Here is a 15,590-nt window from a genome sequence, read left to right as displayed (position 1 = left end):
TGCTATACTATGACTTTATTCGACATGCTGTACTATGACTTTTTTCGACATGCTATACTATGACTTTTTTCAACATGCTATACTATGACTTTATTCGACATGCTGTACTATGACTTTTTTCGACATGCTATACTATGACTTTATTCGACATGCTACACTGACTTTTTTCGACATGCTATACTATGACTTTATTCGACATGCTACACTGACTTTTTTCGACATGCTATACGATGACTTTATTCGACATGCTATACTATGACTTTATTCGACATGCTACACTGACTTTTTTCGACATGCTATACTATGACTTTATTCGACATGCTATACTATGACTTCATTCGACATGCTATACTATGACTTTATTCGACATGCTACACTGACTTTTTTCGACATGCTATACTATGACTTTTTTCGACATGCTATACTATGACTTTTTTCGACATGCTATACTATGACTTTTTTCGACATGCTATACTATGACTTTTTTCGACATGCTATACTATGACTTTTTTCGACATGCTATTCTATGACTTTTTTCGACATGCTATACTATGACTTTTTTCGACATGCTATACTATGACTTTTTTCGACATGCTATACTATGACTTTTTTCGACATGCTATACTATGACTTTTTTCGACATGCTATACTATGACTTTTTTCGACATGCTATTCTATGACTTTTTTCGACATGCTATACTATGACTTTTTTCGACATGCTATACGATGACTTTTTTCGACATGCTATACGATGACTTTTTTCGACATGCTATACTATGACTTTTTTCGACATGCTATACTATGACTTTTTTCGACATGCTATACTATGACTTTTTTCGACATGCTATACGATGACTTTATTCGACATGCTATTCTATGACTTTATTCGACATGCTATACTATGACTTTATTCGACATGCTTTTCTATGACTTTATTCGACATGCTATACTATGACTTTATTCGACATGCTATACTATGACTTTATTCAACATGCTACACTGACTTTTTCCGACATGCTATACTATGACTTTTTCCGACATGCTATACTATGACTTTTTTCGACATGCTATACTATGACTTTTTCGACATGCTATACTATGACTTTTTTCGACATGCTGTTCTATGACTTTTTTCGACATGCTATACTATGACGTTTTTCAACATGCTATACTATGACTTTTTTCGACATGCTATACTATGACTTTTTTCGACATGCTGTTCTATGACTTTTTCGACATGCTATACTATGACTTTATTCGACATGCTATACTATGACTTTTTTCGACATGCTATACTATGACTTTTTTCAACATGCTATACTATGACTTTTTTCAACATGCTATACTATGACTTTATTCGACATGCTGTACTATGACTTTTTTCGACATGCTATACTATGACTTTTTTCAACATGCTATACTATGACTTTATTCGACATGCTGTACTATGACTTTTTTCGACATGCTATACTATGACTTTTTTCGACATGCTATACTACACTTCAAGTGTTAATCACTTACATTAATAGTATAAAACTATTATGTTGCTGTAAGTATATCCTTGTGAAAGTCACCAAGTAATAAATCAGGCAACAAATTGTGTTCTATCTCCAGAAACATAAATACATTAATAACTGCAGCTGTAGAAAAGACGCATGTTGGAAAAAGAGACAGGATAACGTGATAGCACCACAGCCTACCTGAATGGGCAGTTTTATTGGCTGTTTAGAATTATATTTTCTTTTGCAAAAAATAAATCCATACAAACACAAATGAAGTAAAAATAATAAATAAAAAGCAAACAAAAACACCTTAAGACTTGGAACAGTTACAGATATACAGGTGAGTCTTACTGACTCGTTAGTTATCAGTATATGTCTACTTTACAGGTTTGAAAAACAGCATGAGGTTACAGATTTCCTAAATTGCCAAACAAATAGTGACCTTATCATTAATACGAAAGTGTAAAACAACAAAACTGCAAAGGTATCGCATGTGGCGATGTGTCAAACCGAACTGCAAAAGAGAGGGAGTGGACTCTGGTAACAGCAGTAAGTGGACATTCGACAGCGCAGCTGGTGAACAACACAGAAATTCTCAAAATCTGAAGTCTGTCAACATTCTGCTGTGAATATCAGAAAGCTGGTGTCCATGAACGGACAGCCAAGCGTAAACAGTTTAAATGAGGCCAACACACTCCTGAGAAATGGGAAAAAAAACTTAACCGGGATTTTTGATTTCACGCTGTAGGTTTACATAGAGGTATGTAACATCGGCGTGGTTACCTGGGCTGTGTGACATTACTTTAAGCACTTGAATGCAATGTGGTTTTACAACTTCAATATTGCAGTAAATGTTATTTATAAAGTACTTCACACTGGGTACAACAATGAAGTGGGGATGCTGTTTTCTCAATTTACAAAAGAGGTGGTGGACTTTCAAATCCTATAGCATTTACAGAAGCTTGTGTAAAATAGCACACATACATATCCAACTTAAGACTGCGTGAGATGGACTTCCGAGGGTTATTAAAGACTGATGGACACTAGCTGAAACTCCTGCCTTTACTGCATCTTTCAGTTTTTCACAATACCAAAGTGGATGTCTGTTGAATGTAGTCATCAGCTGCCCTCCATTTGACTGTGCACACCTCTGACTACACCTCAGTCAATGTACATATGCTCAGAATGAGCAGCAGACTTGAATCTTCCCATACAAGTCACTAAAGGTCCACTTTCACCCTACAGAGCAGTTCTCTGATGATGTTCCCATGAACATAATATAAGTGAGTTGGTTGTTTTTTTCCCCATCTTGAGAACTTGTCCAACATCCCAGTGCAGAGAGTTCACTGCAGAGGTCCAAAGTTTGAAACTGCTCTGAAGACAAAAGTGTCCTAATCCCTCCCGGCCACCGTCTCAGCTTACTCTCGATGTCCAAAACATTTCCCCTCAAACATCTCACTGTGTTACATAGCATGCAGATGGTATGTCCAATGTCAGAATGATGCCAACTGTGGCGATGGATCGCACGCTCAAGCTCGTGTCGGTGTCTCAGCATTACAAGAGTAACGGTAGCAGTTAATGGCTGCTGAACAGGCATCAAGACACGCAGCGAGCAGCGCTCTCTTGCTCTGAAGAATCTGGACGGTGGTCCGAGTGAGGTGATGTATACAGGAAGTTACAGCACACGTAGAGGGGGAATGTCAACAACCGGCTGTCCAGGTTCATCACCACATACTCCTGAGTCATTGACGGGAAGGGAAGAATATTAAGCAAGTGGAAAAACAGCATCTTATATCAGGTAATGAATGACAAGACAACTGACCTGGTCTTTCTCAAGGGTGAGGAGCTGGTAACCCGTTGAGCGACTGCAGACCAACTTTCCTCGGCTGTCAAAGGAGGCAAGACGTAACCTGAACACATAAAGATCGTCAAAGGAAGGTTAGAGACTTTCCAAGATTAAAGCTGCAGATACATATACAAACATGCATAACATTAAAAAGGAATGATGCAATTGTTATCTTAGTTTTCCTATTAACTCCAGGATACAGACACAGCTGGACGTATCATTTAGATAAACATTCAAAGGTTGGCTGCACTACACACCTGAATGCCAGATGCCGTCGAGGTTGCAGACTCACAGCGCCCCCACATGGCTGACTCAGAGTATTTCTTTTGAAGACGATGAAACGGTTTGTGTAGGTCACCAGCAGGTCAAAGCCAAAGTTAAAGCCTGTCCACCGCCAGCAGTACTGAGGAGAGGAAAACACATTATTTAAAAACAATACATTGTACAGCAGCACAAGTTGCTGTAGAAGTGAGACTGTCTGCCTTACGTCTCCATCTTTAGTCAGTTTTCTTCCGCACCTCATACTGCTCAGCTCAAACTCATCTTTGTTCGCTTCCTGGGGACTAATGACAGACATTCAAATCGTATTCTATGTGTACAGTCTTTGTACTTGTATAAAGATGCAGCAGGTGAAATACAGGTGAAATTAAACAGTCCACTGACGTTACAATTGTTCAGGTTCTCACCCATTGTCGTTGTCAAATTCTGTCCGGAGCATGGCGAACCACTGGTTCTTGTACACAGACGTTAACCAATCTGGAATAAGTTTTAATAGAAAATATTAAACACAAATAAACACAATTCCTAGAGATGTAAATGTGAGGATGAATGATGGTAACTCTGCTTTACAATTTGTCTCAACAATTTTGTTAAAATTTTGTAAAATTTAGGCCTGATTCTTCAAACCACGCACAACAACTTAAGCAACTGAATTAAGAGCAAAAGTGGAAATGGAGCACTGATGTACATAATTGGGCTTATTAAATGAAAGATCTATTTTTCCAGAGCAAAGAAAGACATTCATGATGAACTCTTGTCAGACTTCTTACCAGGGGGCAAAATATTGTCTCTCTCCAGGATGCGTGCAGATGCGAGATCGTTGATGATATACTGGAGACGAACGTATCCGAACACCGAACGGAAAAGTTCGCCCTCCTCCGTGTTCAAGAAGGGCTCTTTCTCACACAGGTCTGTGGAACAAAGCCAATCGGAAACAGAGTCAAACGTCTGCGTGAGGCTACTGATGAAAAAGGATTACATATGAAGATCCCTCTTTCATAACACGAGGCCTTTACCGTACCTGTCCTGCGTTTGCAAAGCCAGGCGTCAGCGTCAGCCAGAAGCTGTTTGATCGGGCCGTCCCATGAAGGATTGAGCTGCAGAAACATCCACTGCAGAGAGAGATTACAGAGAGAGCGGTTAGAAACAGGTCTGACAGAGCGAGAGGCTACAGACAAATAAAATACAGATATTTTTATGTACCTTTTTCAAAGCCGTGTATACATCCATCTCCACCTGCATGACAAACAGGTCCGAGGACTGGATGAGCTGCTCCATCACCTCTCCCCTGTAAAATGGTGAGTTTGATCACAGACAATAGTTTTACACCATGATTTGAAACATAAATGACTAAACACAGCCGTTTGATTTTCTTTATAAGTCACAGCACCAAAGCTGTTCGAGCTACACAGTTTAATCATGAGGTTCATGCCGATATGAAATTAGATGCGATACCTTCAGTATCAGAGCAGATACAATGCTCCCTAAAGAGAGGAAGATGATGTAAAAACGACAGAACCGTGAGCCGAGCGCACACACTCACCCAAGTTCTTTCATCAGGTCGACATTTTGATGGGTCATCAGGTTGTTCAGAAGCCACTCAAGACACCTGCAGAAAGAGATGCACAAACACATAGACAGTGTGATGCGAGTACAGTATAAGATACTGTTTTACCCTTTTATTACTGTGATTCCAAATAAATAAAAGATTCACACTTTTTCATGACTAAATCTAAGCCATAGATGCTGGCACAAGCGTAGTAGCCACACACGGTCTTCGCACTAATGTTTTCCTTCATGGTCTCTCCACACTGCTGGATCAAGCCATCCTGGAGACACCAAAGGAAAAGGGACTTGATTAGTGACTGAGTGCATTTGCAAAAATAGATGGTCATTTTATATTTGACACAATAGCTTTTTAATAGTGTTAATTCAATGTACTGACCAGCTGTAGCATACAAGCAGCTGCAAGAATACTGACAACTCTGCTGGGCTTGATCAGGACATCATCCCGGTACAGGGATCCAAATACGACCTGCAGAGCTACACACACACACACACACACACACACACATCAGTAAAACACGTAAACAAACAAACAAACACTCAACTGCTGCTTTCTTTACCTTCAGTGTCGATGTTCTGGTCGGGGATCTCCAAGTTGATCTCCATCATGTTGGACTCTTTCCAAGAGCCGCTGAACATGCTGGAGAAATACCCAGACTACAGAATGCAATTAGGTGGGAGAGAAACAAGAAAATAAACAATATTAAAAGGACAGGCAATGATAACATGAAAGGATATATCAGCGGTTGTCTTTGTGCTGTTTTACCTGGCACAGGTACACTTTGTGGAGGTTCCACTCCTGTCCCAGAGCACAGATACGAATGTCGCTGTTTTCTCCATTCAGGAACAGAGTCTGATAAATGTATCGTGACGTGCTTTTCAATTTCTTCCTGCTCAGGTGTGGAAAACAAACAACAGAGGAGAGACAAAAACAAATGTAAGACAAAATATTCATGTCTCAAAGATATTTGACACTGAATTAATTTCTTTATTTTTGTTTTTTAAACCAGACTTGCCTGCGAGGTGCATCTAGTATGGCATCATCCTCCTCTTTCTCACTGTCACAGTCACACTGGGCGTGTCGTTTCCTCTTCGTACACTCACATCCATGCTTGTGGCTGGTACTTGTGTCCTCTGCAGCCTCCTCTGGTCCCGGAGAGGGGGACTGGAACCTACTGCTCAGACTTCCCATCTCGACACCTCCAAAGAGACCTAACACAAACAAAACAATCTTTTTAACATTGCAACAGATCTGCATAGATCAACAGAATATCAAAATCATTTGAGCAGAGACTTCGCCCTTTCCAGTATTGGGATAAAGCTTGTGTTGGAGTTTTATGTCACTGTTCTTGAGGGTTTCAACTCACAATTAATTGAATTCCTGATTAATCTGTTGATTGATTGTTTGGTCTATAAAATGTCAGACAATAATTAAGCCTCATCAAGCAAATTGCATTCAAACATATTTTACCCACAAGGTAAAGATATTTACATGTACTTGTATTTTATCTAGTTTGATTGATACACTTGTACCTTTACCAAGGCTTCCTCCTGCAGCATATGGAAACCAGATGCACAGTATATTTAACAGAAACGACCACATGAGCTAACTTACCTGATGCTTGGCAGGGGACCGGCTGAGGGAGATGTTTAGGGTTAATTTGGACAGTAAACACCAATTCTCTCAGGTCAGACAGTCTGCCAGACGAGGAGCTAGCTAGTTGAAGAGGTGCTAACCTAAGAGCTAGCTTAGCTACGAATTCATACACGAAAACAATAACAGCGCTGCTTCTGCCAAGCTTCTGTTCCACACACGCCTCCAGACCGCAAAACCCTGTCGGGTTCCAGTTACATGTTTCTAGATTATCGCAAATATTGATACACAGGCAGGAGATGTTGTGCTGTTGACCTAATAGGTTGTGGCTGCTCTTTGATACTCTTCTTCTCTCACTGTAGCGTTCTACGACACAGGCAGCTGCTCCGCTCAACGGCGCCACCTGCCGTGAGACGGAGGGATTACATAAACCTGGAAATCTGTCAAATGTCTGTCTACGTGTTTGTTTATTTGTTTGTATATGTCTAAATGTTTTGAGAGGATAATTGTAATTTATTAATTTGTGTCCAGAAAAAAACATTTATTTGGGCTGTTAAATTACATTTTGTTTGTTTTTAGATGTATTTTATAAGCTAACTTTAAGAAATGTTTTAATATATACTGAAAGCAAGAAGGGTGGAACAGTCACCATGATCAATTTCAATTACAGATCCCTTACCCAACCCCTTACAGAAATAAAACAATTGTATCTGGTATTGCAGTATTGTAGTTATTGTTTCTTCTGTGAATTTAACATTCTTTAACATCAACAACTCTGACATTGAATAATGGGACTGGCCTCTTACTAAAATCCGGAGATTAAATCCCTCTTCTTTTCTCTGGGTCAACAAACATACAACACGTGACTGCCCTCCAGTGGTACTCTGTGGTATTGTAATCACGACAGGGGCTTGAATTACTGCGGGAAAAAGAGTCATCAGAACAGTCACAAGATGTAAATGTGTGATGTATTGTGATTTTGAAAAAACAGTGTGTATCAAAGAGCACAGAAGGCGACAGTGTGTCATGCTGACGAGGACTTTCAAGATACCTCCAGCTTTGTGCCTATGCAGTTGTAAGGTCATTTATCAATTTAAAGATATATATTCTTTTCTACATTTCTTTTCAGGCGAAAGGGATATTAAAAGGGAGGAAATGTGGCACAAAATATGTAAATGTGACCTGATTCCTGCATAAATTATACATAATATACAACAGATAAATATTTATTATTAACGCCCATTCAAATTTTTTCATTTAATGTACATATGTATATATATATATATTTTTTTCCTCATATTGTTTGAAGTCATTTGTTTGTTTTCATTTCATTTTAGTATGGAGGTGTGGTGAAGTGGGCGCCGGATATGACGTTACGTTGTGCGTCTTAGTGGGCGTGTTTATTGGAAGAATAAGCCAATCAACGACGAGCACCTCTTTCACAACATTCCAATCCCTCCCGAAACATCCACCTCCTCTCCCTCCCTCCCTGCCTGCCCTGTCTCCCCGTGTGTGTGTGTGGGACTGTGACACGTAACGTCCCTTTCATAGACGTGTGCATTAATCGTCCACCTGGGGCCAGGAGACAGGGCTATCTTAAAACCCATGTCCCCGATCAAAATCCGTTTTTTTCTGAACATTTTGTAGCATGGAGGCGAGAGACACAACTGCAGGTGAGGTTTAGTCAGCGGTGACAGTCAAGTGTGTCGGTGTGGTGTTGTTTAGCCAATGCAATAACCAGTTAGACCAATATTTAACCAAAGAGACGCTGTAATCTAAAACATAGTCGGGCTTGGTGTGTAAATAAGAGCTGAATGTTTTGTAAATCATGCACAATAATTTCGTTGACAAAGTGTTCTCTACACACTATCTTGATCTCAGTCATAAAACAATATATTACATTGTATCTCGTTCATGGGCCTGTTAAACCTCTAGGTGCTCTTGTGGGCAGTGATGGAGAGGAGCACACTGCAAAGAAGGATACACCACAGATCAAAAGCAAGATGGAGAAGATCTTTGGGTTCAGGAAGGAGGACCTGACCTCCTGGCACAGCCTGGTGACCCTCCTGAACCGCCCCACTGACCCTGCATCCCTTGGCATCTTCCGCTGCTTGTTTGGTAAGTTAAGATATCATTGACTCAGACCACACTGCCTGCTGGGTTTAAGGGATGTTTGTAACAGGGTTGGAATAGCTCCTAGGAGCTTTTAAAACACTTGTGTCCTTCCAACTTCACTGTGTGTCCTTTCATGCAGGTCTGCTCATGGTTATCGACATCACGCAGGAACGTGGCCTCAGTCACCTGGACTTTAAATACCTGGACGGTGCCCCTGTGTGCCGCTTTCCCCTCTTCAATGTCTTGCAGCCACTGCCGCTGGATTGGATGTATCTGGTGTATGTGGTGATGTTCTTCGGTGGGTCACACTCCTTATTTAATGTTAGAAACTTATGTCCAAAATGTTCCAGGTTAAAAATGCTCACACGCCAGTGTTCACTGCGGCTTGGGGAGGAAAGGGGACCCCGTCTGTTTTGAGTCTAAGCGGATGCAGGCGTTTTATTGGAGACAGGCTCTGTGGGGTGTCTGTCTACGACGGGTGAAGATGAAAGCACATGAAACCAGACCTGCAATTCTTCACTTTTATTCTCCCTTCAAGCCGACATGAAAGATTATGTTTGAGTCTCGCAAAGATTTTGACAACTAATGCAAATGTGGCATTCACTGTAGCAAGAATGCAATACAACAACAATCAAAGTGAATAAATACTGATACTGACTAATCCATGTTCTACTCTTAATCTCGACACTTCCAGTATTATGTAACATTAGTTTCACACCAGAGAGGAAACCACAACGCCACTTAATTCTTTATTGTAGGTACAGTAATACTGCTTGTTTTGTATGTGGTATTCCATTTGTATATGATATTTGTCACATACAACTTATAACTCATACACAACATATTTAAAAAGAGGCAAAAATGATCTGAGACAAAATAACCATCAAACAGATATTCCGCAATACGCTGATGATGGAGTCTCTAGTATGGGTCTCTGAATGCCTTTATTTCCCATAATGCAATACTGTGTAGCATCTTTTGGTTCGACCCACATCTGTCAAACTCCACACCTTCGTTTTGTAACGCAGCCTTTCTATTTTCAGTTCTACAGTTGTCCACAGAAGACATTAAACAGCTATTTTTTACTGGCTGAAAATAGATAAATAAATCGTAAAAATAGAATAATTAATAGTGACAACTGGTTTTTATTGTTAACTGACGTTGCCGTTCATGTTTCTCGCTGAAGGTGCTTTGGGCATCATGCTTGGCTGCTTCTACCGTCTCTCCTGCCTCATGTTCATCTCAACGTACTGGTACATCTTCTTTCTGGACAAAACGGCGTGGAACAATCACTCGTACTTGTACGGCCTCATCGGGTTTCAGCTCACATTTATGGATGCCAATAGATACTGGTGAGATCATGTTTCATTTAAGTCTGTGTGTTTGCTTGAGCGTTTCTGTCCCGTTTACGTGTGAGAGCAGAGGAAGACCTCAATGCCCGGGTCTTATTTGTAGGTCAATCGATGGATTGCGGAGGCCTTCTATAAGAAATGCTCACGCGCCTCTATGGAACTACACCTTGTTGAGGACACAGGTTTGTGCACCAGGGACTCCTAACAGCTAATACTGTCAATTCCTAAGTTCTTCATGAACATGGCTTTTTTTTTTACAGGTGGTCTAATGATGTCAATGTTTTTTTGTTCCTCAAAGATATTTATTGTGTACTTCCTCGCTGGAATCAAAAAGTTGGATGCAGACTGGGTGGAGGGATACTCGATGTCATACCTGGCTCATCATTGGCTGTTTGATCCTTTCAAGTAGGTTTTATTGCTCAAAGTATCACTGACTGTATCTCAGTACTCCCCCTCTGATCTTGCTGTTCCCACATTGTTTTTCAGAGTGATCCTCCCTGTGGAGTTAGTTAACCTGCTGGTGGTGCACGGAGGTGGTCTTTTTCTGGATCTGACAGCCGGCTACCTGCTGTTTTTTGATGCCACACGACCGTATGCAGTTTTCTTTGTCTCCTACTTCCACTGTATGAACTCTCAGCTCTTCAGCATCGGTGAGTCTGCATTAAAAAAACATCTCTCTTCTTTTAATTCTGCCTTTAATTTGTGTTGCATCCTTTTACCTCTTATCTTATTGAGAATGTTTATCCTCGAACAGGGATGTTTTCCTACACAATGCTGGCCACCAGTCCCCTCTTCTGCTACACCGACTGGCCAAGAAGATTCTTCGCCCGTTTCCCAGCATTCCTCAGGGCAATCCTGCCAATCACCTCACCGGACCCTCAGCCCAGCACTTCCTGTGTTTACAATTCGACCCAAAGCACCAGCACCGATCCCCAGGAGAGCCCGCCGGTCGCCAAAGCTCCCAAACTGAGACTAAAGCACAAGCTGGCAGCCATCTTTACTATTCTCTACATAACTGAACAGCTCTTCCTGCCTTACTCCCACTTCATCACACAGGTACACTCGTCCATCCACTCGTTTTCCTAAAATACTTTTACAGCTGACTTGATCCAAATAACCAATTAGTAAATGGTTGCATGCTGTTCTTCTGGCCCCTTCTCTACACACGGAGACATTCTGTTCGATAGGGTTGTACTTTGCTGTCAGCAATAGCCTTTTAAACCCTCTGAGTCACCAGGCCGATTATTGCTCAATCAGAGTCAACAGTCATTGATCCGCAGCAAACAACAGCTCAGACTGGTGTCAGCAGAAAGGTGAAAGCCCCAAAGAAGTAGATACTCGTCATATGTTCTTGGTTCTTTATGAATTTAACGTCTTGGGTTCTATACAGCTTAGATAAAAACTGGTGAAAGGGTGAGAAAAAAAAGATTTCTATAAGGAATTATCCTAATATTTAGTGTTTCTGCAGGGTTACAACAACTGGACCAACGGCTTGTACGGCTACTCATGGGACATGATGGTTCACTCCCGCAGCCATCAGCATGTTAAGATCACCTACAAAGATGGAAAAACTGGAGACACTGGATATCTGAACCCCGGGGTGAGTTACAAGGGAAAACAAACACTGTCAGGCACAGAGTATGTGAGCAGTACTATTTATCTGAACAGTATATTATGCAGCGTAGACCGTCATGATGATGAGGTATGCGCAAGAGCTGCAATGCAAAGCGTGTACGGTTAACTGTCATGATAAAACACTGTAAAGGTCAGATAACAAACATCTTGAAGAAAAAAACACGGTGTCACTAAATATACAGATTTTCTCTTAATTTCAGTTTAGCCGACTACTAATTAAGAAATAATTGCACTGTCTGTGTACTGAAGGTGTTCACACAAAGCCGTCGCTGGAAGGACCACGGAGACATGCTGAAGCAGTATGCCACGTGCCTCAATCACTTCCTGCCCCGCTATAATATCTCTGATCCGGAAATCTACTTCGACATCTGGGTGTCCATCAACGAACGCTTCCAGCAAAGGTACGAGAGATTCGTTTGCTTGAGAAAAAGATGCTGTCAGCGTCATGAATTCAGAAGTATCAAATGAATAATGCAAGAGTGTGTTTTTAAACTTGCTCTGGACTTTCCTCGAAGGATCTTTGATCCCCGCGTGGACGTCGTGAAGGCCGATTGGTCACCTTTCCGACCAAGCACATGGCTGATGCCTCTACTGGTGGACCTCTCACCGTGGAGGACCAAGTTTCAGGAGATTGAGGGCAGTTTGGACAATCAGACTGAGATTGTCTTCATCGCTGATTTCCCAGGTTACGAATCTCTTCTCGTCCTTTTAATTTATACGGAACGGTATCGTTATGTTCTGTAGTTTGCTACAAGGGCTGCCTTTGTGCTAACTGGCAGTATGTTACCTCTCAGGTCTCCACTTGGAAAACTTTGTAAGTGAAGATCTGGGCAACACCAGCATCAGTGTTTTGCAGGGCAAAGTGAATGTTGAGATCGTGGAGGAGATGAAGAACTACACTCTCCAGCCCGGTGAGCAGATCAAGGTACGGCACCACACTATCATCCCCATGAACATGAACCTGTTTAACCTGGACACATTCAAAGCATTTACCATAATGTGTGTGTAGGTACCGGCTGGAGCTTACCACAAGGTGTACACAGTGTCTGAAGACCCATCCTGCTATATGTACATCTACGTGAACACCACAGAGGCGGCGCTGCAGGAGAACTTCACCAAGCTGTATGAGCTTCAGGAGCGTGTTCGCAACGGGACAGGTAAATGTTGCGCAGTCAACACTATGATGGGGGAGCACTTAATAGAGGAATATATGACAAAATACAGTGCGTTGCTCCAATGCAAACATGAACAAATAAAAATCCCCGGATGCTGACCGGACTGTTCGGTCTCCTCCCATAGAAACCGAGCCTCTTCCTCCTGAGCTGCAGCCGCTTATCGCTGCAGACGGGGATGAAGGGTCGGAGGTCAATGCGACTGACCCGATTGTGCAGCTGTTCCTGAAGAGACAACGGCGCATGAAGGAGGTGAAGAAGCGCAGGGAGGCCGGTGCACTGGAGCGCCTGGAGCGCTTTGCAGTGAAGAAGTACTCCACGATACGGAGGGGGTGAGCACGCTGTCCAACAACACAGACACGTACCAGGTTTAGTTGCATTTACACAGAGAATGCCCGTGAATGTATCTCATTAACTCCCTCCCCCTTCTCTTTTAGATTCTTGATGACAGCCATCGCTATGAGAAACCTGGCGGTTGGTCTCCCGCCTCTCGAACAGCTGACAAGAGAAGTTGCCTTCGCCAACATGAAAGAACCTCAGGCAGACGCCAACCAGGACGAACGGCTGAAAGACGAAGTCGATCACGGAGAACTTTGAATCTGTCGTAGGGACCAAAGATGATGCGTTGACTTGCTGGATCACACGTTTCCAAACAGATGTGTGTGTGTGTGTGTGTGTTATTGTTACTACTGGACTGTTACTGGGACAGAAATCAAAGGATTTTTATTTTCTATGCCTCTGAAATATTCTGCCTCTCAGATTATTTCCAACTGTAAAGCCAGTGTTTTGTGATAGCATTTCTTTATGAACCTGAATTTATGCAGAGGACATGTTTCTGACAGATATGCTTTGCTGTTCAAGATAACATTTCCTTTTTGTTAAATTTTTGCATAAGAATTTTATAGTTACAATTATGGCAAAAATACATTGACAACATATTGAAAATGATATGATCGATGCATTATGTGATCTGCTGGAGGATGGTAATTGAAATACTCTAAACTATTAATTCGTCTTTGTTTTGAATGAAAACAAGCATGTTACTGTACGGTTTTGAGTTTTAAGGGGACAGGTCTTGGCGAACATACTGACAGGAACAGGAAGCGGTTGGTCGACAACTCCTGTTGGTTTATTGTCCAGCACGAATGTCAAAGATTCTGTCCCGACTCATAACAAGCACATTCAAAAATACAAAGAAGGATATGTTGAGGTTTACTGTTTTGAGGGAATATCCTTCTCTGATCTTTTATGCGAACCCCTTTAATGTGTTAAAAACTGACTGAAATACAGAACAATTGTTAGCATGTCAACTGACCGCCTTTTCTAGTGACTTTTCTAATAAACGCTTGTGTCAATTCAGTTGTTATTTGAATTAAAACTCTTGACAAAAGAAGTTAGTGGCAATAATGAATTTTATTGGTGTCAGTGTTTAACATTCCGCCCATCTTAAAGTGCTACAGTTGAATTCCAGTGTTCACTGTAGGTTGACGTTATGGCACATAAATGACACTTTTCACATGTTCAAGAGCACAAACAGTACAATGTTGAAAAATATAAATAAATATAAATCTATGAGATGGATCTCCTAGGAAATGATTGACTCTGTTAAAACATAAACTCATGAACTGTTGAGTTGAGGTTAATTGCTCAGGATTCATTTGATTCAGTATAAATATGTAGTTGTCACCACTGGAGGTTCAGTCACATAAGAAAACTCTGGCCGGACAAGTGTCATCAACTACTGCAAACGCTGCAAGTATCTTCAGGAGTACACATCGGGAGATGTTTATAAAGACATATTGCACAGTGTTTTACTGGTTGGTAGTCTTTTAAATCACCGTCTCATTTTAAAAATCCTAAAAGAAAACACACTTTGCTTCCCTTTTCATGATGGGCGACAAGACTTCTAATCACCACAAGTGGAAAAACTGGCCTTCTAGATTATGTGTAAATCCAACATTAAACTCAACAGGACTGGCATTAGTGTTAGATAGTGGCCTTTAAGTGTTATCAGAATACTTTTATTCCTATTGGACTGGTACTTACATTTTGCATGTGCTGTGGATCGTCAACAAACCAGCTGATTCTCCTGCTTTACGGTCAGCCATCAGTCCTCGTGCCTCATCGTTGCATCTTTCGTAAAAACAGTTTTTTGAAGTGCAAGTGAAAGAAGGAATGAGACATAAATAATAAATGGAGAAGTACCCTCGAGTTTGCCCTAATCCTCTCTTAAAGGGGAACGCCACTTATTTTACACACCAAAGTCTGTATACAGGTCTCGCAGAGTACTATCGTGCGTGTGAAAAATGTGTATTGAGCCTTTTGCTGCTCCAGAGGGAGCTGCGCCAAATCGGATAAAGTCTGAAAATTTAAAAAAAAAAGAATCTGGGGGTCTGTCTGCCGTGGCTCCAGATTGAAACATCGTATGCTCAACAAATGAGGTCCACAACTCAAATCATCTCCACCATTACATGTGGCACATAGCCGTCAACTCCACCAGAATGCACAAACACACTCTACATTGTTCCA

The 15,590-nt window shown here is 41.3% G+C and overlaps 2 protein-coding genes across 2 annotated transcripts; one reads left to right on the top strand and one right to left on the bottom strand.

Annotated features, from left to right (window-relative positions):
* Positions 1-1,684: 1,684 nt before the first annotated feature.
* On the bottom strand, positions 1,685-7,091 carry gmcl1 (germ cell-less, spermatogenesis associated). Its single transcript, XM_079289904.1, has 15 exons — positions 6,809-7,091; positions 6,206-6,405; positions 5,960-6,079; positions 5,754-5,850; positions 5,573-5,670; positions 5,344-5,456; positions 5,171-5,236; positions 4,831-4,915; positions 4,649-4,739; positions 4,398-4,538; positions 4,035-4,104; positions 3,836-3,911; positions 3,606-3,751; positions 3,325-3,412; positions 1,685-3,239 (listed from the first exon to the last, which is right to left on the bottom strand). The coding sequence occupies exons 2-15, from the start codon at positions 6,383-6,385 to the stop codon at positions 3,099-3,101; spliced, it is 1,512 nt and encodes a 503-aa protein (XP_079146030.1). The 5' UTR covers positions 6,386-6,405; positions 6,809-7,091; the 3' UTR covers positions 1,685-3,098.
* Positions 7,092-8,324: 1,233 nt separating this feature from the next.
* On the top strand, positions 8,325-13,660 carry ggcx (gamma-glutamyl carboxylase). The gene is made up of 15 exons (XM_079289310.1): positions 8,325-8,460; positions 8,723-8,905; positions 9,042-9,200; positions 10,089-10,254; positions 10,358-10,436; positions 10,553-10,659; positions 10,741-10,904; positions 11,009-11,310; positions 11,723-11,854; positions 12,139-12,290; positions 12,405-12,574; positions 12,684-12,814; positions 12,899-13,046; positions 13,189-13,393; positions 13,499-13,660. Exons 1-15 carry the CDS (start codon positions 8,436-8,438, stop codon positions 13,656-13,658), a joined length of 2,283 nt encoding a protein of 760 aa, XP_079145436.1. The 5' UTR covers positions 8,325-8,435; the 3' UTR covers positions 13,659-13,660.
* Positions 13,661-15,590: the final 1,930 nt, after the last annotated feature.

Source organism: Melanostigma gelatinosum, assembly GCF_949748355.1.
Source record: "Melanostigma gelatinosum genome assembly, chromosome: 18".
Lineage (NCBI taxonomy): Eukaryota > Metazoa > Chordata > Actinopteri > Perciformes > Zoarcidae > Melanostigma > Melanostigma gelatinosum.
Note: the sequence above shows the minus strand (reverse complement) of the source record. Positions and strands in the feature narration are given on the sequence as shown.